The sequence below is a fragment of the Thalassophryne amazonica genome, chromosome 3 (genome assembly GCF_902500255.1).
Source record: "Thalassophryne amazonica chromosome 3, fThaAma1.1, whole genome shotgun sequence".
Taxonomy (NCBI): Eukaryota; Metazoa; Chordata; class Actinopteri; order Batrachoidiformes; family Batrachoididae; genus Thalassophryne; species Thalassophryne amazonica.
Window position 1 is genome coordinate 131,854,277 of NC_047105.1, and position 27,637 is coordinate 131,881,913.

At 42.2% G+C, this 27,637-nt stretch overlaps 1 protein-coding gene across 1 annotated transcript in view; it reads left to right on the forward strand.

The window, feature by feature from the left end:
* frmd4ba (FERM domain containing 4Ba) overlaps positions 1-27,637 on the forward strand; it is a 152,095-nt gene that overhangs the window by 76,351 nt on the left and 48,107 nt on the right. The window contains exons 8-11 of the mRNA XM_034167457.1: positions 4,310-4,393; positions 9,504-9,569; positions 14,085-14,142; positions 15,557-15,643. Coding sequence (XP_034023348.1) covers positions 4,310-4,393; positions 9,504-9,569; positions 14,085-14,142; positions 15,557-15,643 — 295 coding nt within the window. The remainder of the gene's footprint in view (positions 1-4,309; positions 4,394-9,503; positions 9,570-14,084; positions 14,143-15,556; positions 15,644-27,637) is intronic.

The window sequence follows — 27,637 nt, forward strand, 5'->3', positions numbered from 1 at the left end:
CGGCTCTGGAGGGCTTATGTATGCTTCAGGGGAAGGTGGGAGGGGTCGTTGAACGACCTGTGGAACGTCACTGTTGCGCACAGGATCGACAGGAGGGGGAGCCGCAGCAGCGCCCTGAGGGCGCGCTTCCACCTGCGCGGCGAGAGCCTCCACCCTGCGGTTAAGGAGGACGTTCTGCTCGGTCATTAGATCCAACCGAGCCGTAAAAGCGGTGAGGATTCGCTGCAACTCACTGATCATGCCTCCTGCAGACGCCTGTGCGCCCTGCTCTTCCATTGGCCGTTCAACAGCCGGTTGACGCCCCTCGGGGTCCATGACGTTGGCCGAGATATCCTGTTGTGAAAGTGTAGGAACACGGACCCACAACAGGGGGCGCAAATGAACGGACAATGGAGGAAGTCAAATAACAACACTTTACTGTTGTGAATAGCACAACAAACACAGCAGATTACAATAATAGTCAATGAAGTCAATTCACAAAACTGTGTCGCGTGGGCAGGCTCGAAGATAAGAGACGTCTGTCCAAAGCAGAACTGGAACCACACGATTTCCTCCGCCACCGAACCCCGGGAATACTGGAGCCGCCAAGTCCCGAACTCCCAGGTGGCCACTGCCTCCGCTTGTCGGATCTGGTACTGCTGGCGAGGAACAAAAACAGTTAGATGTGGGTGCGTCTGCACCCAGCAACACGTATGGTGGGAAACCACCTCCACCTCTCGTCGGAAAAAAAAGGAAACAAAATATCTGCTATCCAACACACAAAGCAACAGGTATTCCTGTCAGGAAGACAACAAAGTCGGCTGAGTACGTTACCTCCTCGGTAGAGCGATATCTCGGCAAAGAGGTGGAGATGTTGTCTTGCTGATATACCACTGAAGATCAGATGATTGGTGACAGCTGTCGTAGGTGATAAGTGACAGCTGTCACCCCGGCTGCTCCTGTGAGGCGGCAGCGCCCTCTTGTGCCTGGAGCCCGCACTCCAGGCAGGGTGCCCTCTGGTGGTGGTGGGCCAGCAGTACCTCCTCTTCAGCGGCCCACACAACACTTTTTGTCTCTTTCTCTAAAATTGTATTGTAACATTATTAGTTATTATTACTATTATTGTTGTTGTTGCTATTATTATTAATATGTAAACAAAAATACATTTAAAAATATTACAATTTGTAATACATTTGACTCTTTTACGACAACAAACGCTGAGCCATTAATTATTATATAGAAAACAAATGCACACAAACATGCTGACAGTTGCAACAGCTTAATGCTAACTTTAACATTGAAAATGCCATAGACATGCTAACATGTTAGCATCTGTCCCGTTTTTAAGTTATAAAATACATCTATCAACTGTTTCAGAAGACCATAACAGGTCAGTTTAACATAAAAAGGTAAATATTACTCACAGACATATGCTCTTTAGGGTTTTAGCGGTGGAAAATTAAGATAAAGCGAAATAAAACAATGAACCAACAAAGCAGTAGATCGAAGATCTGCGAATCACTTCTTCGATTGGTTCAAGGTTCAAAGTGAAGCCACGCTGCAGAAAAGTTGATTACAGACCCGCTACAGGGTCTGTAATCAATGTAGAGAAATGATAATTTTCCTGGCAAACACCCCCAAAAACAACAGCCACTCTGAAGGACCTAAATCGCGCCACTTCGATTGGTTCAAGATTCAAAGCAAAGCCACACTGCAGAAAAGTTGATTACAGACCCGCTCCAGGGTCTGTAATCAATGTAGAGAAATAATCATTTTCCTTGCAAACACCCCCAAAAACAACAGCCACTCTGAAGGACCGATAAGGGAATTGTTAAGCAAAAAGATTATTGATGTCGGTGGATCGAATAATTTCTTAACAATACCTGAAAGGAACCAGTTTTCGATACCCATCCCTAGTACTGAATAGCACTGATTAGCAGTCAATACTACACAAGCACATGGCTCATCTCGTTTTGTCCTTTGGAAAGGAGTAAAATGACACTTCCTTGTTTGTTTTAGTGTACTTCATGCAATTGATAGCCAAACACTCAGTTCCTTTAGATCTTGATGTTTTTCTTTTGTTGCTGGTATGATAGTTATGATCCACATTCAAGACAAATGCACATAAACAGAAACCTCTGTCTCTAATATGACTCTAGAGTGACACAAACGCCGCCATTGTGCATCTATAGCAACACCCAGTTACACACATTCAAAATGGCGGCCGGCGCTCAGCCAATTACAGTGCATCATATAGGAAGTCGGCCCTCTCTATGTTCTCTCTGTCTAGCATGTTGACTGTTTCAAGTACAAATGGAGGCCATTTCCTGCAACTTTAGCCTTTAGTTTTCTCTAAATATACAACTTAAGAGACATAAGAAAATCTCCAACACCAAGTTCTTCTTATGGTACAGTAGAATGTTATTTATTGCACAATACATACTCTACACTCTACATTACAATCTGCCCTCTGATTGATACACTGTATACATTACGAATGTGCATTAAACTTATTTGAAAGAAAAAAGAATGTACAGAAACTACTTCAATTTAGGCTGTTAGTGACCATCCAGTGATACACCGGGATTACTTTGTGCACTTTCGTGACTGGAATGAATGGTTCCGTAAGAACAGAGTCACCGATTAATTGCAAAATTCAAGTGTGATGTAGTGGTATGACTCGTTTTAAGTGTTAACTGTTCATTTTGATGCAGTCACTGTAAACACAGCCACTTTCTACTGTGAGAAGACTTAGTGTGTGTGCACGTTCAACATGAACACAGCCTGTTAAAAAGTCTGCTGGAGGCCCAGCTTTGTGCACACCTATAAGTGTTGCCATTGATGTAACTGAAAAATCTAAAATATCTCTGATCTTTGTGATCAGACAGACTGCAAAACAGCAGAGAGGTGTGCGTGCATGCTCACAGTTAAAACAGCACTTCCATTACAGAACAGGCTTGCACACATCAAGACAGACGAAAGCCGAAACAGGGCAAAACATTTCGAAATTAGTGCACCATGAAACATTGCGCCGACAGGCAGGCGTGCACGAACCCAGTGCGAGAGTTTGTGCATGCTCTGGTGTCTTTCGGGCAGGAACACACAGGGCCAGCTGCGGCACATTGCGCCGCTTATGTGGAGGAAATATTAAAAAAAAACAGCTGATACCTGTGGGACCACATCGGGCCACTTATGTGGAATAAATCTTAAAAAAGCAAAAGTCTGTTCCTGTGGGACCACATCGCGCCGCTTATGTGTAAAAAAAAAAAACATACGACCCACTGGATGCGAACCCGCACCGTTCAAAAGCTCTGATTGCGAGTCAGAGACTTTACCACTGAGTTACGGAGCTGCTCTTTGAAAGGTGCAAGAATCTGCCTCATATCAGGAAGGACATGGAAGTATTACAGAAAAATTAAAATCACACAGAATATAAAAACACCTCATTTATCAAGTGATATATAAATATAATCTATCTGTTCCTCTGTAAATGACCCATGGTCACAGACATACAGTCATGAAATGACATGAATGACAAGCAGTTCGCTTGTCTCATTCATGTCCACATCTGCTGACGTTTTTCCAACCGACTATGCGCGCGTCTTGTGGATGACTCGCCGCAGGACACCGCGTCATGTGGAACAGAGCTCATGCAGGTGACATGACAGTGAGATCGCCTGCTGCGTATATAATTATGAAATATAATATACTTGAACTGGGGTGAGGGAGCAGACATGGGTGCTGGTAAAAAAAACTTTTTGACTGAAATCTTTTTGGTGTTGCACGGATTATGCGGTGAAGCAGAATAACGTGAGCGCCAAAGGCGCAAAGTCCACTAGGGGTCCGGGGGCATGCGACCTCAGAAAATGTTGTTTTAAATGGTGCATTTTGGTGCATTCTGGTAGAATCTTGACACACAATTCTTACTTAGGGCCTCTTCACACATGACACGATTGAAGCGGACTATTGCACGAAGATGGAATTACATGGCATTCGTGAAAAATCTGAATTGCTTCTAACGCCTCGTACACCTGTTGCTACAATTATTCGCGCACACCAGCGACCGAAAGACAGAAAGTGCCCTGTGAGAGCCCATTCAATCCCTCTCGTAGCAGGTGTCGGCCAAATTCCAGGTGACGCACAAACATCCAATACTGCTCGCTGGATACTTAGAAAATGTGTGGCCATTTGCGGGATAGACAGAAACAGAGTGCCCCCCCCCCCAACGCCAATGTCCCTTAACTTCAGGTTTACAAAATGGATGGATGGATGTACTGACATGAGACAATGGAGTTTTGTTTGTGAATGATTTATTTCTTATTTGTTTCAGTGCTGAAACTGCCAGATCAGACTTGAAGCAGCTCCCAGTTTTGCCCACTCGAGTCCTGAGAGAACATCCATCTCTGAATTACTGGTAAGCTGTGTAACGGGACTGGGTACAATATGGTCACAATTCACTTTTAGCAGTTCACCACTCTGACTTTTCTGTTTAACTTACTTTAGGTTTAATTTATTTTAGTTATGTTTAACTTATTGTGTATTTTATTTGTATATATTTTGCATATCTTTTACTTATTTTTTACTTTCATGCCTTCACAGGGCCTTAAGTATGGAATTTTGTTGCTTTTGTGTATTACATGCAGAAATGGCAATAAATGAACCTTGACCTTGACCTTCAATAACAAAATAAATAACAGTAATAACAAAAATTAATAACACAATTGTTTTCAGTGTTGACAATGATGTTATCTATCCATAAACAATTCTACATTGTCACAGTATCATTTTTTTTGTCATGACATTACAAAGCACTGTTGTCTCAATGTAACTGTCGATTCCCAGCAACGTTTCTACGACATTGTAGGATGACTAAGTGGAGCCAATATTTTATTGGAAATTATTTAGTAGGTTTTATTTTAAATTAAAGCAGATCTCCCATTGCAGATTGTTTACTATAGTGGTTAAAAAACAAACTATTACATACCCAATAAGGCCATGTTATAGTGAGTAATCTGTGAGGTTGCAGAATGTTGTACCCCATCATAAAAGTTTTGAAAATGTTAAAAAATGTTGACGTTGGGACAAATCGTGATTCACAAAAGTGGATATATTCTGTGCAGATAGAGGATAATATGCATTTTTTACTTTAATTTCACAGGTGATTTTCATTTTTACTTCATTACTGCATCTTGAAATAAATAATTTTTGCTTGGATGTAAATTTGGCTACATAGACACTTTGATGCCAGGTTAAAATTCCTGTTGACAACACTGTAAAGCATTGATTTCACAGTAGGTGTTTACGTCAGCAGCGTAGTTTCTCCAACAGTGTATGTGCATTGTCAAAAACAGTCTCAAACCCTCCAGGACCAGAAGAATTTGGAATTTTACCACTCCAAAACTTGGACAGTAATGTGTACTGATTGGCCAGGTATGCAGTGGCATCAATAGGAGGACACATTTTTAAACCCTGTACAAATGAAACTTCAGGAGTGGGGGAATGTACAGGAATCCCCCTCTCTGTTATTTTTGTACATGCGTCTTGAAAGCATAGGTCCTCCCATGCCAGTTGATGGATTGCAATGAAGCTCAACACTAGCAATACACCATATAAAGATGTGTGTGATGATCTTATTTTTAAAAATACGAGGTCTGTTAGAAAAGTATCCGATATTTTTTCAAAAACTATATGGATTTGAATCATGTGCGCTTGCATCAGCCAAGCTTTAACCTTCATGCGCATGCGTGAGTTTTTTCACGCCTGTCGGTTTCGTCATTCGCCTGTGGGCAGGCTTTGAGTGAGCACTGGTCCAGCCCCCTCGTCGGATTTTCATTGTCAGGGAAATGGCTGAGTGACTGCCGCTTTGCTCCATGAAAATTTTTTCAGAAACTGTGTGAGACAGCCAGGTGGAAACCATTCGGAAAATTCAGATGGCTTTCGGTGAAGATTCTATCGGTGTCACACAGATTAAGGAGGATTACAACCGGATTAAAGACGGCCCACAGCGGCAGAGAGCGCGCCGTGCTTCGAGCGGCCATCGACAGGCTGAAATGACCAGATCATTTCCAAAGTGAAGGCTGTGTTTATCCGGGACGTCGTGTGACTACCAGAGAAATTGCAGAAAATGTGGACATCAGCACTTTTGCGGCACATTCTACTGTTACAGGAGATTTTGTAATGAAAGACGTGCAGAGGAATTCGCGCGTCGGGACGGAGACGCTCATGGCGCACAACAAAAAACACCTCCGTGTTGGAAGTCTCACAGGACAAGTTGTGACATGCCCAGCTGTTACACAATTTCTCGGATACTCACTTGACTGAAAAGCCACCGAAAGCCGTCTGAATCTTCGAATGGTTTCCAACATGGAGGTGTTTTTTGTTGTGCGCCATGAGCGGCTCCATCCCGACGCGCGAATTCCTCCGCACGTCTTTCATTACAAAATCTCCTGTAACAGTGGAAGTGGAACAGTGCCACAAAAGTGCTGATGTCCACATTTTCTGCGATTTCTCTGGTAGTCACACGACGTCCCGGATAAACACAGCCTTCACTTTGGAAATGATCTGGTCATTTCAGCCTGTCGATGGCCGCTCGAAGCGCGGCGCGCTCTCCGCCGCTGTGGGCCGTCTTTAATCCAGTTGTAATCCTCCTTAATCTGTGTGACGTCGATAGAATCTTCACCGAAAGCCATCTGAATTTTCCGAATGGTTTCCACCTGGCTGTCTCATACAGTTTCTGAAAAAAATTTCATGGAGCAAAGCGGCAGTCACTCAGCCATTTCTCTGACAATGAAAATCTGACGAGGGGGCTGGACCAGTGCTCACTCAAAGCCTGCCCACAGGCGAATGACACAACCGACAGGCATGAAAAAACTCACGCATGCGCACGAAGGTTCAAGCTTGGCTGATGCAAGCGCACATGATTCAAATCCATATAGGTTTTGAAAAGAATAAAAAGGTTCATTATATGTACAGTGCATCCAGAAAGTATTCACAACACTGCACTTTTTCTACATTTTTTTTAATGTTACAGCTTTATTCCAAAATGAATGAATGGATGAGGTCTCGTTTGACCTCTGCATGATATCGCTAGATTTGACCATATGCGGGGACAGCCAGCCACCGAGAAACGGTGTAGTACCTTTTGCAGTAGCAGTTTTTGTCAGTTCCCAGTGGAGAAGGGAAGACAAGGCAAATGGGAGAGGTGTGTCTGTAATTTTTAGCCTACACACCTTAACAGAGTAGCTGCGTTCTCTCGCCTGCACATCCGCCTCGATATGTTTGAGCTCTGGGTCATCAACAGACCAAAACATGTCCACTTTCCACCGCATCGTCACTTTTTCTTTGCATTTTCACTTTGTTTGCTCTGTAATTTGCCCAAGAACTGATGTGTTTCTGATGGTAACATATGAGTGCAGTCCCCGGATGTAGGATTATCACATCATATGCGTCATATATTATGCAAATAATGAATGTTTATGAGGTCAGTGGTACAAATATTTCATGAGGTGAAAGCTGGAACATACCATTCAACGAGGCAAAGAGTTATTCATTATTTGTTTTATATAACGGCTGAAATAGATCCTTGTCATTTGACATTTTAATTTATAAACAACAGAAAAGGGGCTTACATTTTGGTGTTCCACTGCTGCTAAAGTCCAAATTGTAACGTGTAGTCCAGTGATGCTGTACACTGACTTTAGACTTCCATAAAAAAAAGACTTTGTGTAGTTCCTCAGTCCAGCCAAAAATCACGTCAGCTTTTCATGTGAACAGGTCTTCATGCATCCAGACGGCTTACAGCGGAGTGGATTGTGTGTGTGTGTGTGTGTGTGTTGCAAGAATTAGCAGTGTCAGTTAGCTCAATCAGATCATCGTGTCATTGTCCCCCACGCGCGCGCACACATGCAACCAGGTTGGCCCTTTTGCGTGTGTGTACTACAAAAAAAGACTGTGTACATCAGTGCAGCGAAAAAAAAAAATCACATCAGAAATGAGTCCAGCTTTTAATTCTTTCTTCTTAACAGCCTCCAGACAGCACAGTGTATTTGTTATGTGTGTATGTGCGTTACAACAGTTAGCAGCGTCAGTTAGCTCAATCAAATCATGTCTCGGTAGTCGTTGTCCCCCACGTGCTCACACACACACACACAAGCAACCTGGCCGGCGCTTGTGCGTGCGTGTACTACCAAAAAAAAGACTGTGTGCAGTGAAAAAAATCATGTCAGGAATGAGTCCAGCTTTTCATTCCAGCTTCCTGCCGCAGACAGCACAGTGGATTTGTTTTGTGTGTGCATGCGCGCGCATTTTGTGTGTGTGTGCGCATGCATGTGTGTGCACGAGCACGTGTGTGTGTGTGTACATGCGCATGCACGATCACATGTGCGCTCGTGTGCACGAGGGCATGCGTGTGTGTGTGTGCGCAGAGTGCAATGGTACCAAATGTATGGAACCAAATTTGCACTCTAAATGGAACCAAGCCGCACTTTAAATGCAATGCAACACAAATGGGATGAATTAATCCATGTCATGTGACATACAAAGCACCAATCAAATGACAAACATCCACTCAGCCGTTATGTAATAACCCTTTAACACCCACCCGCAAACGAGACTGCGCTGCCCAATTGAATATAAACAATCAACAGTAGGAAACTGCAACACTGTTTTCAACAAATAACTGACACTGATCATATGGGGGATTGTTCACCACACAGGTGCTCAGCCTCAGAGAAAGAAAGAGAAACAGAGAGACGAGCTGCCTCAATGCTCTGCATGCAGGCAGACTCCAAACCAGTGCGAATCAGAGAGAGCTCTGCTCTGCTGCAGTAATACATTTCTATTTCATTAATTTCTCTAGTTTCAAAAGCAGTACTGTTAAGGGTGGGGTTCATCAATATTCTGGTCTTGAATAATTTAGCCCCATGGCCAGTTTAATACTGAGTTTCAGTACCCTTCCCTTGTGGGGACAGGTTCTTTTGTCACCCCCAAAAGTCCAGTCCATCAAAAGAGTAAACACAAATGCTACTGCATGTATGAGCTTGCAGAAATTAAATGTGCCGCTGCCTTTAGCATGGTAAGGTCCACACAGGCCTGTCTGGCACCACGCTGTGATAGGTGGACTAATTAATGTCTGGATTATGTTAATTACCATTTTCTGTTCGCGCCGTGAGAGAACAGCCTGATTGAACAATTTCTGTTCTGTCTTCATGGGCATCACATTTTCTGACCCAGTGCAAAGAAAAAGTGCCCATGTGGTGCACATATGAGTGCATCTACACGTCTGTCTCTGCGTGTTAAACCAAGGTGAGTGTGCGGGCTCATTAAGGGGATGGTTACAGTACCAAGTAAATTGGATGCATTTGCAGAAGTTGTAGAGCCAATCACGGGCCAGCAGGTCAGATGGAATTTTCTGCTTGAGCAGACAGAATGTGTTGTCACAGAAAGGGCCTCGTCACAGGCCCTGTGTGGTTGGAATGTGGAACACTTAATGGATTTTTCACTGTCTATTTTATTTGCTATTGTAGTGAGGACAGAGTGATTGAGCATTACAAGAAGCTGAAGGGACTGACCAGAGGACAAGCTATTGTACAGTAAGTTATGAAATCAAATGCAACATTTTTATGTTTGAAAGTGAATAAAGTTTTTCAGATAAATTTTTGTATTGTTTATGTATCACTGTATTGTAGGTTTGTGGAAAATATTGACTCGTGGCAAGATTAGCTCTGAAAGAAGTCAAGAATACGAGGTCTATTAGAAAAGTATCCGACCTTATTATTTTTTTTAAAAACCATATGGATTTGAATCACGTGTGATTGCGTCAGACAAGCTTGAACCCTCGTGCGCATGCATGAGTTTTTTCATGCTTGTTGGTTGCGTCATTCGCCTGTGAGCAGGCTTTGAGTGAGGTGTGGTCCACCCCTCTCGGCGGATTTTTATTGCGAATAAATGTCTGAACGATTTGGAGCTTTGCTGCATCAATTTTTTTCCAGAAACTGTGAGAGACCTCCAGGTGGACACCGTTCGAAAAATTAATATGGCTTTCAGGGACGATTTTATGGGGATTAAACAGATTACGGAGTGTAACTGCTGCTTTAAGGACGGCCCACAACTGCTGAGAGCGCGGCGCGCTCCCAGCCCCCATCGACAGGCTGACACCCCACTGGAACAACCAGATCATTTCCAATGTGAAAGCGTTGGAAATTATCGACGCGCGGCGGAGCCGCTTCTCTTTCCATGACAAAAACTCCTGTAACAGTGAAATGTGCTGTTCATTTTTAAACTGGACGCTGTCTTGATCCGGTATGTCATCTGACTAGCACAGGAATTGTGAAAAGATGTGGACATTGGCACATTAAGACAGACGTGTGGAGGAGTTCCGCACGTCGTGGTGCAGCCGCTCGGCGCAAAGTAACGCCGTGATGAAGCCTCACGGGACATGTTCTGGCATGTCCAGCTCATGCACAATCACAGTCGGATATTCACACGACTGGAAAGCAACCGGAATCCGTCTGAAATCCACCTGAAAGCCGTCCTGTGAGACCAACACCGAGGTGGTTTTGTCCCACGTAATGAACGGCTCCGTGGCACGTCCCTCTGCTTTTCCTTCCATGAAGAAAACTCCTGTAACGGTGGAATGTACCGAAAAAGTGCTGATGTCCACATCTTCAGCCTTTTTGTGAAAGTCAGACAAGGTCCCGGATCAACAAAGCTTTCACGTTGGAAATGATCTGGTTGTTCCAGCGGGGTGTCACGCATGCGCACGAGGGTTCAAGCTTGTCTGACGCAATCACACGTGATTCAAATCCATATGGTTTTTAAAAAAAATAATAAGGTCGGATACTTTTCTAATAGACCTCGTATTTCAGTCGTTTGAATAATAAACCCCACCAAGGAAGTTTCTGTGCTTCAAGTAATTTCTTTAGTTATTATATACTTGTATTACAAGTAGCATACAGTATATACTGGTGCATTCACAGACCTTGCAGTGACTGTAGCAATTCATTCACTTGTGTTTTATTGTGTTTCAACACCAGGGGCAACAAATCTGGGGAACGTTTTGAAACTTTTACTGTATTTCAGAACAGTTGGTGGGTTAATGAGGTCCCACTTAGCATAGGATGTGATTCTTCTTTCTGATAAGGGCTCTGGAACAAGGATGAAACAGAGATGTTGAACATTTGGGAGCTGCGTTACAAATTAATTATCACTTATTTGCAGTAATGACAAAAAGATTTGGCATCATCCCCAGCCACACATTTTATCAACGTTTGAATTCCGGTTGCATTTTACAGTTCTGTTCTGTATTTTGTCCCCTATATGCTCACATAATGGGCGTTATATTGCTAGCTTGACTTGTTAGCTGATGCTGATGTGAGGCAGGCACAGAAAAGTGAAGTGCACAAATAAGCATGTTGTACACAGTGTTCAGCAGGTGACACAACTACACGTCAGTTCAACCACAACTATTTGTAACTCTCTGTCGGTTCTCAGTCATCCAGGCAAAGATCAGAAGCTTCCTGAAGTTTAGTCAAGGCAATTGGACTTCTTGTTTAGCTGGGAAACATTTCATCACTCATAGAATGGGCTTCCCAGTTTGGGATAATAGTGGTTAGGGAACACTCTTTCAGGATGAGGTCCTCCATTGTTAGCTGCAGCTGCTGTTGTTTGAGTGAACAATGGCCCTGGTTTCACTGGAGGTTGTCACCCCTGTTGAATGGGGTGTCATTCCAGATAGAAGAACATCAGTTAGACAAACTGCAATTTTTACCAGTTAAGCCCCAGTCATACTGGGGTAACCTATGAGGAACTGATACGTTCATATTCATTTTTTTCTGACAAAAGTAATTTTCCTATCTGCACCTTGCTATCTCCAAAATCTGCACCTTGTCATTTGATGTCAGCCAAGTCCATCTGAAAGTTCTGGCGCATTTAAAACGTTAAACAGGTATCAGGCGGAGAAGTGTGCCACTGCTTGCGCATGTTTTTTGTTTGTTTGTTTGTTTGTTTTTTTGCCGTTTTGTCCTTTGCATGTCATTTATTTTTCCTGCTGCTGTCTGAATGTTCTTTCTGGTATTCTGATTTGTCGAAAGTCAGTTCCACACCACAGTTCCTCTGTCAAAACTAAGATCAGGGCTTCAGCGGTGGAGATTGTCCATCAGGTTGGCGAGTTTCAGCCCTTGGTGTGGGTGTTCAGGCGTCTCGGTCAGCTACAGGGGTAATCCATTTGCGGAATCTTTGTGGCGCTGCATTCAGAACCTCCGCTCGCTTCCACGAGCTGCACTTTGCGCCAGAAGTTGGTTCACATATAAATTAACAGAATAAAGCTGAGGGGTGACCTGGGAATTTTTTCAAAACTGGGTGATGGACTGGATGGAATGACACTTTGGCTTTTTAAAAAAGATGGGAAACTTGACAAGATGCAGGTCGTTTGGAAAGAATGCTGTGGCCGCCATTGCGCCCCTAACTCGGATATTCCTCTGAGGCAGTTTGTAAACTGAGCTCCAGCAAAACTGCTGAGAAAAATATCTCAGATTACTTTAGCCAAGGCGATACTCTGTCAGTGAGTGACTCACTTTAAGTCACTCATTGAGAGTGATGATGTCTTACTGTTAACTGTACTATTAAGTGTAATGAAATAGGTTCCAAATATGAGGGAACTGATTCCTGTTCCTTAATGTTGAATCCTGTAAATTTGCTTCTTATAAGGAGTAAAACAAATCCTCTGCCTCTAGTAGAATGAGAAGAAGAAGAATACCATAGTACCATACTGAATTGCAGCTTGTTATTTTCTATTTAAATTTTTGGTATAATTTCTTTGCATCATGTTGAATCGTATCGTACTGCACCAAATCGCATTGTGAGGAATTGAATCGCCATCAAATACATATCAAATCGCATGGAATTGGGAACGGGGTGAATCGTATCATCAGTATCGTCATGTATCGCTATATGTGTCATATCACTAGTAGTGTATCGAGGTGCGTATCGAATCATTGTCACTGATGAGATTCACATGCCTAATGTCCACCTCGCATATGATCATCTGTGCAGTGGAGAAGCACTTTACTCGCATTTTGGTTCTCAACCAATTAGCTTGTTTGTTGCGCTCCCTAACCCCTGTCTGTCTTATAAATAAATAATCCTGTGATTAAATTCATTTTGCATTTTTTGCATGAATTGGTAAATGCAACTTATACTCTGGTGCAACTTATTTATTTATTTATTTTCTCTTTTAAAGAGCCGTTTTTGGAGAGGTGCGACTTGTACTCTGGTGCGACTTGTACTCTGGAAAATGCAGTAATCCTCAAAAGTACATAGTAGAATACTTAGTTGTAAAAGTAATTGAGAGTTGCAGCCCCAGCCCTGTACTTCAATCATTTTCATCCTAAATTTCACATCAGAAATGTAGAGTCTCCTCGCTGAACTGACAGAAGGGAAGTTTTAACTGTACTTTTGTTTAGAAGATGTACACAGTGCAGTGAAGGTGGTTGTGAAGAGGTAAATGATTCAAAGTAAGGCCTTCAGATACTTTTTAAGAAGTAACTTATATTGGGACAACAATTTGGGCATATTGCATTGACCCAGAGACAAGTGGAACATGGTCCTTCAGCAACAGGAATGGGGAAAAATCACACTGTGCTCCAGTTTGGATGTTTCCTCTCAAGCTTTTTGTCATCATAATGAGGATTAATTATGAGTCAAAAATGGATCCACCTTCCTCTTAATGTTGCAGTTTTAATTTGCTGCTTCACACATGAGCTCTTTCTTGTTGGCTTCTATTTACACTGAAGAGGCTGTCACTGGGCCAGAATGTGTCATTAATTAGGGGTGGTGTGTGTGTGGAGTAGGCAGCCAGCTGGGCTTGAGAGGATGTCAGTCTGTAACTCTGCAAAGTAACTGCAGCTTACTTGGGTTCAGATGATTTATCACCTTGAATTGATCTGTGGACTTTCCCTCAAGCTGCCATGGCACTGAAAGCCATCGATCAGTTTGTGACATCTCAGTGACTGCACCTTAAATCCTGCTCTGTTCATTGCAGATCAGCTGACACCAAAGATGTGTAATTGGCTGAATTGCTGTTAACCTGTTGTGGTGTTTCTCTAAAGGTATTTGAGTCTGGTGGAATCCCTGCCGACTTATGGAGTCCATTATTATCCAGTGAAGGTAACACTGAGTCACACAGCAGCTTCATCTTTAATCACATTTCTGTCCCTACTTCTTGATCTATAACCAGCATCACTCACCAACTGTCACATTGTCACTTCATTTTGTTTTAAAGTTAAGACCAGTCAGAAGGCATTTCTACAATACCCTTCTTTCCCTGCCTTTGCGCACATCTTCTGTTGTATTTTCCTACAAATGCCTATTAAAAGAAGGTGTCTGAGGAGATCAAACAGGAGTGTAAAAGTGACTCCGACCTGCAGAGATTTTAATGCCTTGTCCCATGTTTGATCTTTTTTTCTTGTTGCTGTGAGCCTAATGGAGTAATTGCTGTGATGGGAGACTGTGGTTTTAGTAGCCTGGCACAGCCAGTTTATCAGTTGAAAATTGCTCAGGTACCTCTCCATTAATATTTCATTTCTGAGCGCAGTACTGCTGGACACAGATAAAAATGTCTCTGGATGTTATTAGATAGATATGCAAGCAACCAGAGCAACAAACCTTACATAGACAGAGCGGTAACCTCATTACTCTCAACTAAGATGGCATGCAGTGTGGAGTAAATAATCAGCGAATGGCTGTTGTTGGTTTTGCTATAAAAACCAGAGAAAGAGTCCAGCCCCTCTTCAGGAGTTTGTTTTCAATGCCCGTGCTGTGTGGAGAGGTGTGCACAACTATTTTTCTATACGGTATTTCTTAACCTCCCACCCAAGCTCAAGCTCCTTCCCCATCAGACAGGTGATGTTCTCCTTCCAAGAGTCAAGTACCATAACCGAGTGTCAGTCCGTATGGGCATTTGCCCCTGTCCACTGTCCCTAGAACAGCACACCAGACCCTTTGCACTCTCACTTGCAGGTGGTGAGCCCACATGGAGGTAACATGGTTGTTTTTTTGGGCTGAGCACAACCAAGTTGCTCAAGTGTAGACCCAACCACCAGTCGCTTGTCCACAGCAAAGATTTGTCTAATCCAGCGAGGTGACTCTGTTGTTATATGTGTACATATAACAACATTATACTTTGTCTCTTCACCTGGGTCCAATTTGCCAAGGGTGGCCCTACCAGGAACTAATGCTCCAGACAACACAGCTCCCAGAATCACTGGAGCACGCAAACCCCTCCACCATGATAAGGTGGCAATCCAGGGAAGGGCATCTTTTTTTAGTCATTAAAAAAGTTTGAAGAGCATGCAGAAAAAAATCAGTTTCCAAAGGACTTGCTGATGTCAGTGCTCCTCAGTGAGTCTTCACATAAAGCCTGCCCCAGTTGTGATTGGCCTGGGCTTTTTATTGGCCAAGAGGATACGGTTGTGAATGGGAGGGGGACCAGACTCTTTTGCAGGCTATGTTGTCAGATCTTCTGCCTGTAAAAGTTGAACTACTTGTAACATGCTGGTGTTGTATGTTTGCTTGTATGCAGGACAAGCAGGGAATACCGTGGTGGCTTGGACTCAGCTACAAAGGAATTGGGCAGTTTGATTTGCAAGACAGGCTGAAACCAAGAAAGGTAGGCCAACATAACCTAAAAAAAAAGTTGCCTTGCATGGAAAGTTTTTATATCTAAACAAGAGTCGACCATGTAAGAAACATTGGTTATTGTTTTTGTGTGTTTATGCATCTTGCTGTCATGGTATATAGGATCTGTTTGACTGTGTGATTCATCATAGTGACAGTTAATAATTTTGACATGATTTTTTTGATCCAACATTGTTTTTTTAACCTGCATATTAGAATGGTGGCTGAGACTAGCCTTTTCATGTGCATAAGTTGTATTGATTACTTAACGTATCTATGGCAGAAACCAAACTACTGATTAATTCATATTTTATTTTCTGGTTTTCTGGATGGCATTACCCTGACCTCTAGTAATACTGTGAGAAATCTTGGAGTCATTTTTGATCAGGATATGTCATTCAAAGCGCATATTAAACAAATATGTAGGACTGCTTTTTTGCATTTACGCAATATCTCTAAAATCAGAAAGGTCTTGTCTCAGAGTGATGCTGAAAAACTAATTCATGCATTTATTTCCTCTAGGCTGGACTATTGTAATTCATTATTATCAGGTTGTCCTAAAAGTTCCCTAAAAAGCCTTCAGTTAATTCAAAATGCTGCAGCTAGAGTGCTGACGGGGACTAGAAGGAGAGAGCATATCTCACCCATATTGGCCTCTCTTCATTGGCTTCCTGTTAATTCTAGAATAGAATTTAAAATTCTTCTTCTTACTTATAAGGTTTTGAATAATCAGGTCCCATCTTATCTTAGGGACCTCGTAGTACCATATCACCCCAATAGAGCGCTTCGCTCTCAGACTGCAGGCTTACTTGTAGTTCCTAGGGTTTGTAAGAGTAGAATGGGAGGCAGAGCCTTCAGCTTTCAGGCTCCTCTCCTGTGGAACCAGCTCCCAATTCAGATCAGGGAGACAGACACCCTCTCTACTTTTAAGATTAGGCTTAAAACTTTCCTTTTTGCTAAAGCTTATAGTTAGGGCTGGATCAGGTGACCCTGAACCATCCCTTAGTTATGCTGCTATAGACGTAGACTGCTGGGGGGTTCCCATGATGCACTGTTTCTTTCTCTTTTTGCTCTGTATGCACCACTCTGCATTTAATCATTAGTGATCGATCTCTGCTCCCCTCCACAGCATGTCTTTTTCCTGGTTCTCTCCCTCAGCCCCAACCAGTCCCAGCAGAAGACTGCCCCTCCCTGAGCCTGGTTCTGCTGGAGGTTTCTTCCTGTTAAAAGGGAGTTTTTCCTTCCCACTGTAGCCAAGTGCTTGCTCACAGGGGATCGTTTTGACCGTTGGGGTTTTACATCATTATTGTATGGCCTTGCCTTACAATATAAAGCGCCTTGGGGCAACTGTTTGTTGTGATTTGGCGCTATATAAAAAAAAAATTGATTGATTGATTGATTGGTTTCCTGGAAATATCAAGCTACATTACATAGGGCTGGCATCCAAGTGGTTAGTGCACTTGGTTTCAGTGCAGAAGGTTCCCAGTTCAAACCCTACCCCTGCCACATTTCTCCATGTAATGTGAAGTTGCGTCAGGAAGGGCACCCAGCATAAAACCTCTGCCAAATCAACATGCAGACCCAAATTTGATCTACTGTGGCGACATGGAGTGAAAACAAGAGAGCAGCCAAAGGGACCTACTGTCAAATGACATTACATATCACAAGCAAATTCGTATTAACTCAGAAGTAAAATGTTGAATACATCAATTAATTTTTTTTTAAACAGGGATGAGAATTCTCTGTCTTTTTTCTGGATTTCTGGACCATTTCTGACATCAGCGTAAATCCGTTGTGAAAAATGAGGGTTGGGGGGGGTGCACTGGGGTCATCCATGCTAGTTAAAGCTTTCCTCATATCCACGGGAACTGCAAGCTAAAACGCGCAGTGTCATTGGTTACTTTTTCTACAACAGCAAACTTTCAGCCAATCAGAATCTCGGTAATATCGAAAGTAACTGAAAGTACCCGGACGTGGACATTTTGATTTTCTGCAAGGTTTGGTCTGTCGAGCTGTGTCTTTAACATGGCCAAAATTACAGAGCGAGAGGATGAAGACTGTGTTAAAGACATTGATAGTGGTGTAAAAAATAGGTTTAAGTGGACATGGTTGGAGCAGGAGGTGGATGTGGACAGGACAAATGTAAGACTCTGCGAATTTGTCCACAAGGTTGAGCTCTTGTAAAGTCTTCTGCATGTTATGTTCAGAGAAACATGTCACCAAAGTTCATCTGCCCGGGTCCACAAGAGCGCAGGTCATGCCCAACCATATCTGAATTTAGATATCTGCCGATTCTGATACCAATTCAATTCAATTCAATTTATTTCCTTTATATAGCGCCAAATCACAACAGAATTGCCTCAAGGCGCTTCACACAGGTAAGGTCTAACCTTACCAACCCCCAGAGCAACAGTGGTAAGGAAAAACTCCCTCTGAGGAAGAAACCTCAAGCAGACCAGACTCAAAGGGGTGACCCTCTGCTTGGGCCATGCTACATACCAGAGCTCTGTTTACTTTGATATTATTATTAGCATTATTGTTTTTTATATGAGGATATTTTGAATCACAGCTTCATGATAAAGTGGTATAGAGGAGAATTTTCTTAAAATGAAGACCTGAAAGTTCAGCTATAATTTGCCAGAAGGTACATCTAAGATGCAAGCCTAGATTTGATGATTTGGTGAAGGAATGAAGTACTTTTATTTATTGTTTTGCTGTAGTGGTTTCTTGTGGCATTTTGGAAATGGGGAAATGCACTCTATTTTCAAAACAGTACATGTACTCGTACGCAATTTTGGGGGTGCCCCTGTGGAAAAAAAATCTTTTTTTTTTTTTTTTCGCAGCCAGATCACGGGAGATGAGCTCCCCCATCGATTTGATCTGCCCGTAGTGGAGCACGTTTACATGACCATAAAAATCAGATAACTTTTAGTAATCAGATAACTGCAATAATCTGATCTCTCAGATTTACATGCACTTCAGTAATCACATTATCAGAAAAACGTGGTTTGCATTATTTCAGTTCATAAATTGGATTTCTTTTGAAGTGGAGAAAAGAGAAACAGCAGGTCTTGTTTAGAGAGTTTATAGAGAAAAGACAATGTTCTCTCTCTCTCTGTGTCTCTCTCTCCAACAAATTAGCTCTGTAGAATGCTGAAACACATGCAAATGCGAAAGAAAGAAAGAAAACTGATTAATGGTATACATGTTTATTATGTACATTTAAATGGGGCCATTGTTGGGTCAGTGGCTGAAGTTTCATCTCTTGAACACCAGATGGCACACTTGCTCCGGGTACATGTAACATTTTGAGGTAGGAGCGCATTTCCACATTTCCAAAATGCCACAAGAAATTACAAAAAAATAAAATAAAACTACTTAATTTAGCTACTCATATTTGGAGTCAGTCTGGTTAATCGTCGCACCCTTCCAGCTGGCTCCTTTCATCTTTCTGGTCCTGGCTAAAAAAAATCCTTGTGCTCCTTAATGTGGTGCTTTTTCAAATCTTTGATTAAGTTTGCTGTATTGTAGGTTGCAATTCTGCCTCTCAGTACAATGGTTTTGCAAACATTGCAATTTGCTGTCTTGCTTTGCGGTGTTGTGATGGTAAAAATTCGTAAATGATAAATGGACTGCATTTATATAGCGCTTTTCCATCTGCATCAGACGCACAAAGCGCTTTACAATTATGCCTCACATTCACCCCAATGTCAGGGAGCTGCCATACAAGGCGCCCTCTACACACCTGGACCAACTAGGGGATTAAGGACTTTGCCTAAGGGCACTTAGTGATTTTCCGGTCAGGCTGAGATTTGAACTGAGGATCCTCTGGTCTCAAGCCCAACTTTCAGTGCTCCTCAGCGCGCTCCTGCAGGTGTTCCACCTGCTGCATGACCCTGATGTTTGGGAAAACGCGTGAGACGAGAGCCGCATGAAGCCACACATCTGTCTCTGTCCGTCTCCTCCTCCTCCTCCTCTCTGCACCACTCCATGGCACAGAGCCCAACTACGCATGCAGTCACAAAGTTCTTCTGAAAAACTGGAGTGATCTGAATTGTTAGCAACAGTTGGATGAATATGGGTGTGTATGTGGAGACAATTTACCTCGTTCACAACGTGACAGAACTTAAAACGATGTGCTGTTACGCGCAGTAGCGTGCAACAACGCGGAACATTATTCTTGACCGTGCGTAATGGTTCCTGATAATTCTCCAGCAACCCGTGCCATTAATCGTAACACGTGGTAACAGGTGGCAACAGTTCCTGAGGACACCTAACGCCTCTGCCCCGAATCATCACATTCGTGATCAGCAGCCAAGAATGTGTACTTCGTGGCATTCGTGACTTGTTGTCGTTATGTGTAAATGCAGCATTATAAAACTGGTTCGTTAAACATATGTCTGGTTTTCACCTTAAAAAAACTAACTTTTTTCTGATTCGAATGTTAGGTTTTGGGGTGAATTTAGGGTCACTGTTTTAATGCAGCATGTCAGACTGAAAGAAAAACTGTAAAGTCATACAGGTGAGGTTGTGCTGGAAAAAAAATAGCCAAGATTCCACAGGGTTAAAGCGGTTTTTTTTTTTTTTTAGATGTTACCTGATTGTCTAGTTATGCAACATATTAATACTACTTCAAAAAGTTTGTCCCTCAAAATGTGTTTCACAGAGTTATGAATTTTGATGGGGGATAATGGCCCCGGTCTCCCCTAAAAAACTCGTGCCTGCAGGTTTTCCCACAGTCCACACCAGAGAACCTTTGTGCACTGTCCTGCGAAAATGGCATGTTATGAGGAACAAAAAAACCCTACTGTGTGAATCAAACGGTGGACGATTTTCTTTTCTTCATAGTCAACATAGTCCCTGTAGTGTACATGTAGTCATGATTTACATCTTTAAATGGCTTTGATAGAGGTTGATGAATAAATTGAGGATGTACTGCTTCTGAATCAGAACCAGGGTGTCCACAATCAATGTTGAGAAATTATCATTCCCCTTACACACCATCAGGAACGGCTTAACTGCAGCGTAATTTTTTTTAGGTACACTGTTATAACGCTGGCTGGAAGTACATATGTGTGTGTGTGTGTCACAGGACATGCTGGACTCCGAAAAATGATGCCCACCTCTTCCACCATTCGGAAGATTCAGACAGCTTTCGGTGGCTTTTCAGTCGTGTGACTATCCAAGAAATTGTGGAAGAGGTGGGCATGTCACAGCATGTCCTGTGAGACTTCAACACTGAGGCGCTTTTGCTCCGTCAGCTTTGTGCCGAAGCCATTGGCATGAATTTCGCTGCAACTCTTTTCATGGCCAAATCTTCTGTCACAGTGGAATATGCCGAAAAAGTTCTGATGTCCACCTCTTCCGCAATTTCTCGGATAGTCACACGACGGTCCCGCATCACCATAGCGTTCACTTTGAAAATCATCTGGTCATTTCAGCATGTTGATGGCCACCTGGAGCGTGTCTCGCTCTCCGCCGTTGTGCGGACGTCTTTAAACCGGTTGTACCGCTCCTTAATCTGTGTGATGCTCATAGCATCGTCACCGAAAGCCGTCTGAATAATCCGAATGGTTTCCACCTGGCTGTCACCCAGTTTCTGGCAAAATTTGATGCAGTCGCACTGCTCCAGTCGTTCCGCCATTTTCCTTGCAAAGAAAAAACGACGAGAGACTCCACCCATCCTCACACTTACAAGCAAATGATGCAATCGACAGGCGTGAAAAAATTCACGCTTGCGCACGAAGGTTCAAGGTTGGCTCATGCAAGCACACGTGATTCAAATCCATCAGGTTTTTGAAAAAAATAAAAAGGTTGGATACTTTTCTAACAGACCTCATATATATATATTTATTTAAATCAATCTTTAGATGTATGAATCGATCTGTGGGAATTAAAATGAGAATCAATTTAAAATCGACAAATCGATATTTCAGCCCAGCACTAGTGTGAGCACAGTCCGGTGGAGGAGTGGGGATGGCAGACAGTTAAATTCAAAGCATAATCGTGTTTGTGCACAGTACAAGGCAACCAGGCCAAGTGTGAGTATGCGCATCAGTAAATTGATCTGTGAAAATGACATTGGGTTATATTCACCTCTTACAAATTCACACGTCAGTGAATATTTTGTCAAGTTCTGTGGAGAAGGAGTTTTCTATGGTTTATCTGAAGTGTGATGGTGCTTGAAGAACTATTTGAAAGACAGTCAACTTGGCACCAGCAGAAGCCAACTTTTATTTATGCAGAATTTCTGTATCAATCTGTTCACTCATGTTAACGGTTACAGTCTCTGAAATCATGTGATCAGCACCTCAGTTCTGCTTTCCCTCACTGTGCATCTTAATCAAGTTTTCTGCCCACCTGCTCTGCTTTGGCGTAAACACACAGACCTCAAACAGCCAGTAATAATAATAGGGTGTAACATCTTCTGTCAAACAGCAGAGAACACCAATTTGAAAAACGAAAAATGCAGAAGTGATTTATATCATTTATGCTGGGATTTATTTATTTATTTTTTTTGAGTTGGCCATAAATATTACACTAAAATTACATGACTCCACCTCCCCATTTTAAATCACTCCAGTCAAAACAGAACTTAAGTTAACATAAAAAGTCTGTTCTCCCAACACCACAGAATGTTAGTTTTACGTCTTGCTTTAGATCAGTGAGGCATGCTCCCCCTAGGGGACGCCAGAGTTCTTCGGGGGGGGTCGCAAAAAAATAATTGTAAACACTGTTAACCAACAAAAGAAGAAGGGGAAAAAAGGAAAAAGAACACATTGTTGGCTAACATGCCTGGAGCAAAATGGATAATTTTTTAGTGTGTAAATCTCTCAGTGAAAAGACAGAGTTGGGGCAACCAAAAAAGAAGAGCCCCGCATCAGCCGCTTGTGCGCGTCAAAGACCCAGAATCATTGCTCACACTAAACAAGAGGTGAGCGTAGATGAGAGACTAAATATATATAAAAGTTTAATTAATATTATTTATGTTAAAATGTGTTAGTTATGTCAAAGACTTTAAAAACATAGAGGTTTAAATGCTAAAAAAGCCAATGTTTAAAATATGACAATGGGTAAAAATAGAAGAATAGAAAGTTAAAAAAAAACAAACATATTTAACATGTTTGAAAAGGGTGTAAAATGTGTGAAAGAATAGAAAGTTCTTTAAAAAAAATGTTTAAAATGTTTACAAAGTAAATTCACAGACAGTTCCTTAAAACACATAAATATATTTAAAATGTGTAAAAGAATAAGAATAAACACACAAAGATGTTGAATTGAAATTGTGTGTAGTTGGGGGGGCTCACTCTCCCACACTTTGAAAACCCCTGCTTTAGATTATTTAAATTGCTTCATTCCTTAAATGTCCTTGGTAATTTTCCTAAATTGAAAGGTAATTTCATCTTAATGTAGTTTTTCATGTGAAATCTCCATCAATGTGTTTCTCTCTCTGAGGCAGCTTTGACTCCATGTGACACAACATAAGAATTAATTTGCACCGTTATTGGTACGTGTGTCAGCTTTGTGCCTTTGATGTGTCACACCTGTTGCTCATGCAGACAGCACACTCATCTGTGGCTTCTCCGTATAGCTTTTGTATCCTTTAACAACAGAAAAGTGAAAAAGTACATTTTGAACAAAGCTAGGAAGATGGTGCTATTACATTTGTGTTAATGTGCCATAATTTGAAGAAAGCTGTTGGTTAAGCTATTGAAAGCTGCTTTGTACCTTCACGGTGGATCTAATGGTGTTAATCTGTGGAGGAGTCAGAGTGAAAACTATCAGTGGAAAAAATGTGGTGGTGTTTAATATTAACTTTTTTCTTTGAGCACAGAATCATGCAGTAGTGTGTCAGCCAAGCGTTTTCTCAGTCTTATTCATTACAGCAGCCGTAGCTGCTATTGTATGGCAAGAACCTGTGGACATAGCAGGAAGTGCTGCTGAACGCAGCAGTAATGAGCTTAGTGTGCACAGCCGCCAATCTGCACTCAGCGCCTTCTTCTTGTGGGAGGTGTAATTATAACTCTGGAAAGCAGCACGTCTCTGGGAAAGGATTGAGCACTTTTTTCAGCTCAGAATGGGCTTTTGAATTTGGGGCACAGCAGTGAGATTGTTGATGTATAGTTTACCAGATACAGTTATTGACTAGATCACCTTCTTTAGAGAAGAACTGCCAAATCACACAAGAGCCTTGTCTTCAAAGGAAAACACTGCTGTTTTCAAAATGAGCTTTGTTTGTATGTGTGTGTGTGTTTGTGTGTGTATTAGGGCTGTTTATGTTATATAATGAAAAAATAAAAGTTGTGAGACTTCGGGCCATATGTTGTTTTTGTTCCACGTGGGGTTTTATAGGTGCAGAGCAAATTTGAACTTAATCAGATAATATTTAGAGGTCCCCCAGAGTGACACATGTTCCTCTTCCTCCGCTGGCAGGGCAACGTCACCCTAGTGGGAGAAGAGACTGATGCCATTATTTTTCTTTTACAGGTACATGTGATGTTTCTAATTCCAAAAAGTAGTGATTGATTCGTCACCCAGAGGAGAACATTACTGGATTGCTTGTTTGGGGATACTTGTTACTGTTCATTTACAATAAAATTTGGCACAGACCTTTTATTTTATTAGTGAAACATTTTGACATTTTGAACAGGTCTAGTGTGTGTGTGTGTGTGTGTGTGTGTGTGTGTGTGTGTGTGTGTGTGTGTGTGTGTGTGTGTGTGTGTGTGAGACATGACGTATGTGCAGGGTGGGGCAGATCTCAGTCTGTGCAGGCGTGTGACTCAGGGCCTTTGACACATTTTATCTCTGTGCGATTTTGTGGCGTGCTGTCTTTGGGGGGTCCTGGGGTTATGGGTGTGATCTGGTTCAGAACAGCCTGGCCCATCTGGAACCACAGGCATTTCTGGCACATTTCCATCTGCTGTTAATGATTAGTTAAGAAAAATCAAGGGTGGAAGATACAGGAATACTTTCTCTACTCAAATACTTAGAAAAAATGTTTAATGTATTTCTGAGCTGATTTAAATACACTGGGTACAGAACAAGTCAGTTTGTCACATACATGGTAAATAAATCCATTCTGGCATCACTTCCTCCTTTGTAGAGTTTAAGGAGTGTCACATTGTTGACATATTTTGGCTGTGGATTTAACAGTAGTCACAGGAGATTCCTTTAATGGTTTCGTCTTCACAGGAGTGGAGTTTCTACACAGCAGTTGATCTGGCAAAGTGGATGGAGTATAACTTAAGGTGCCCTGACACTTGCACGACTTTGATCCCTGACACTTGCACGACTTTGATCCGCGCACTTGCACGCACATCGTCATGACGATCCCATCCGCTATGTTCCCAGCTGGACACCATGCTTTGTTCCACTGGCTGCCATGCATTGTGCGCTGGACACTGCGTATATAAAATAATTATTTTGTAGTGGAGTAATCATTTTCTGTCCGAGTTAGCTGTTGAAAACGCTTCTAATCGCTTCTTTAATCACAGAGGAGCACTCCAGCTGCTGCTTTTCTCACGTGCGCCTGCTGAGCAACTTGGAGAAAGCATTTGGAGCCATCTAAAAAGGTCATTTGTCATGTTTATATTGTATTGGCTTGGTACAACAGTTGCATGTTCTCTCCTTCTTGTGTGCAGCTGTAAAAGTATGTTCATGATAGATTTAACATCTCTCTGTAATCGTTTAGACAAGCTTCTCTGTGATGCGGTGCACTGACGCAACCCCACTTCTTTACTCGACTTGATGAGCTGCGCATGCCGTCTCAAGCACCATCAAGCATCAACGTGCATCAACAACATGTAGTTTTGGCGAGTAGATCACGCAACGTTCACAGCCATTTCACATTTGTCGCATGACTTTGATGTGTGAGAGATTTTTTTAACATTTCAAAATTCCTTTTGCACACTTCCACGTGACGGCGCACATTTCACGTTCAGTCTACACCGGTTCACAGCGGGTTTACTCACCAGTATGACACACTGCATACGGGTGCGTGAATCAAAGTTGTGCAAGTGTCAGGAGGCCTTTACTGTAAATGATAGCTATCAGGAAGTATGAATTTGAGTGTCTCTCCATAATATGATTGGTTTTTGAATGGAACAACCATTATAAAGACATTTTTTGAGTAGGAAACACACATTGACCTCAGAGGTCGAAACGGGTTCACTCTGTTCATCATAATGTATATTAGCATGTTGCCAGTGGGGATCCATGGGCTCTAGATTTGTTAGTGTTTACAAAATAGGTAGCTGACGTTTTGTGGTAACAGTGGTAATAAATGAAGCAAAGCTTGTATAAATGGACTGCATTTATATAGTGATATTCCATCTGCATCACACGCTCAAAGCACTTTACAACAATAATGCCTCACATTCACCCTGATGTCAGGCTGCTGCCATGCAAGGTGCCCACAGCTCACCGAGAGCAACTAGGGGATTAAGGATCTTATTCAAGGGCCCATAGTGATTTTCCAGTTAGGCTGGGATTTGAACCACCACCATGCTTCACATGCTTCACAATACTGTCTCGGAGGTCTACAGACAGTTCCTTGACTTCATGCTTGGTTTGTGCTCTGACATGCATTGTCAACTGTGGGTCCTTATATGTAGACAGGTGTGTGTCTTTCCAAATCATGTCCAGTCAACTGAATTTACCCCAGGTGGACTCCAATTAAGCTGCAGAAACATCTCAAGGATGATCAGTGCAAACAGGATGTGCCTGAGATCAATTTTGAGCTTCATGGCAAAGGCTGTGAGTACTTACGTACACGTGATTTCTTAGCTTTTTTATTTTTAATAAATTTGCAAAATTCCCCTTTTTCACATGGTCATTATGGTATGTGCTGTGGGTAGAATTTTGTGGGGAAAAATGAATTTCATTTTTTTGGAATAAGGCTGTAACATAACAAAATGTGGGAAACGTGAAGTGCTGTGAATTCTTTCTGGATGCACTGTAAATATTGTACATGTTACTATTTTGCTCAGTAAATATATTTCTAACGGTGCTATTTACATGATTTTTTTTTTTTTTTTTTACCAGATGTTGGTAACAGCCCAAGTAATCCATAGATCCAGTGAAACCAAAACAAATAAGTACAGAAATTAAGTTATGTGTAATGAAATGGAATGCCACAGGGAAAAAATATTGAACACGCTTACTGAAATTTATTTAATACTTCATGCAAAAGCCTTTTTTAATGACCGTTTCAAGACACCTCCTGTATGGAGAAACTAGTTGCATGCATTGCTCAGGTGTGATTTTATTTGGCCCATTCATGCACACAAAGCAGGCAGGCCAGTCTATTACCCGCACTCTTTCACTACGAAGCCACGTTGTTGTAACACGTGCAGAATGTCTTGGCATTGTCTTGCTGAAATAAGCAGGGACGTCCCTGAAAAAGACGTTGCTTGGATGGCAGCATGTGTTGCTCCAAAACCTGGATGTACCTTTCAGCATTGATGGCACTAACACACCCCCATGCCATCACAGATGCTGGCTTTTGAACTTTGCGCTGTTAACAGTCTGGATCGTCTTTTTCCTCTTTTGTCCGGAGGACACGACGTCCGTGATTTCCAAAAACAATTTGAAATGTGGACTCATCAGACCACAGCACACTTTTCCACTTTGCATCTGTCCATTTCAAATGAGCTCGGGCCCAGAGAAGACAGCGGCATTTCTGGATGTTGTTGATGTATGGCTTTTGTTTTTCTTGGTAGAGTTTAACTTGCACTTGTAGATGTAGCGACGAACTGTGTTAACTGGTTAAATGGTTTTCTGAAGTGTTCCTAAGCCCACGTGGTAAGATCCTTTACATAATGATGTTGGTTTTTAATGCAGTGCTGCCTGAGGGATTGAAGGTCACGGTCATTCAGTGTTGGTTTTTGGCCTTGCATGTAGAAAGTTCTCCAGATTCTCTGAATCTTGTGATTATATTATGGGCTGTAGATGATGGAATCCCTAAATTCCTTGCAATTGAACATTG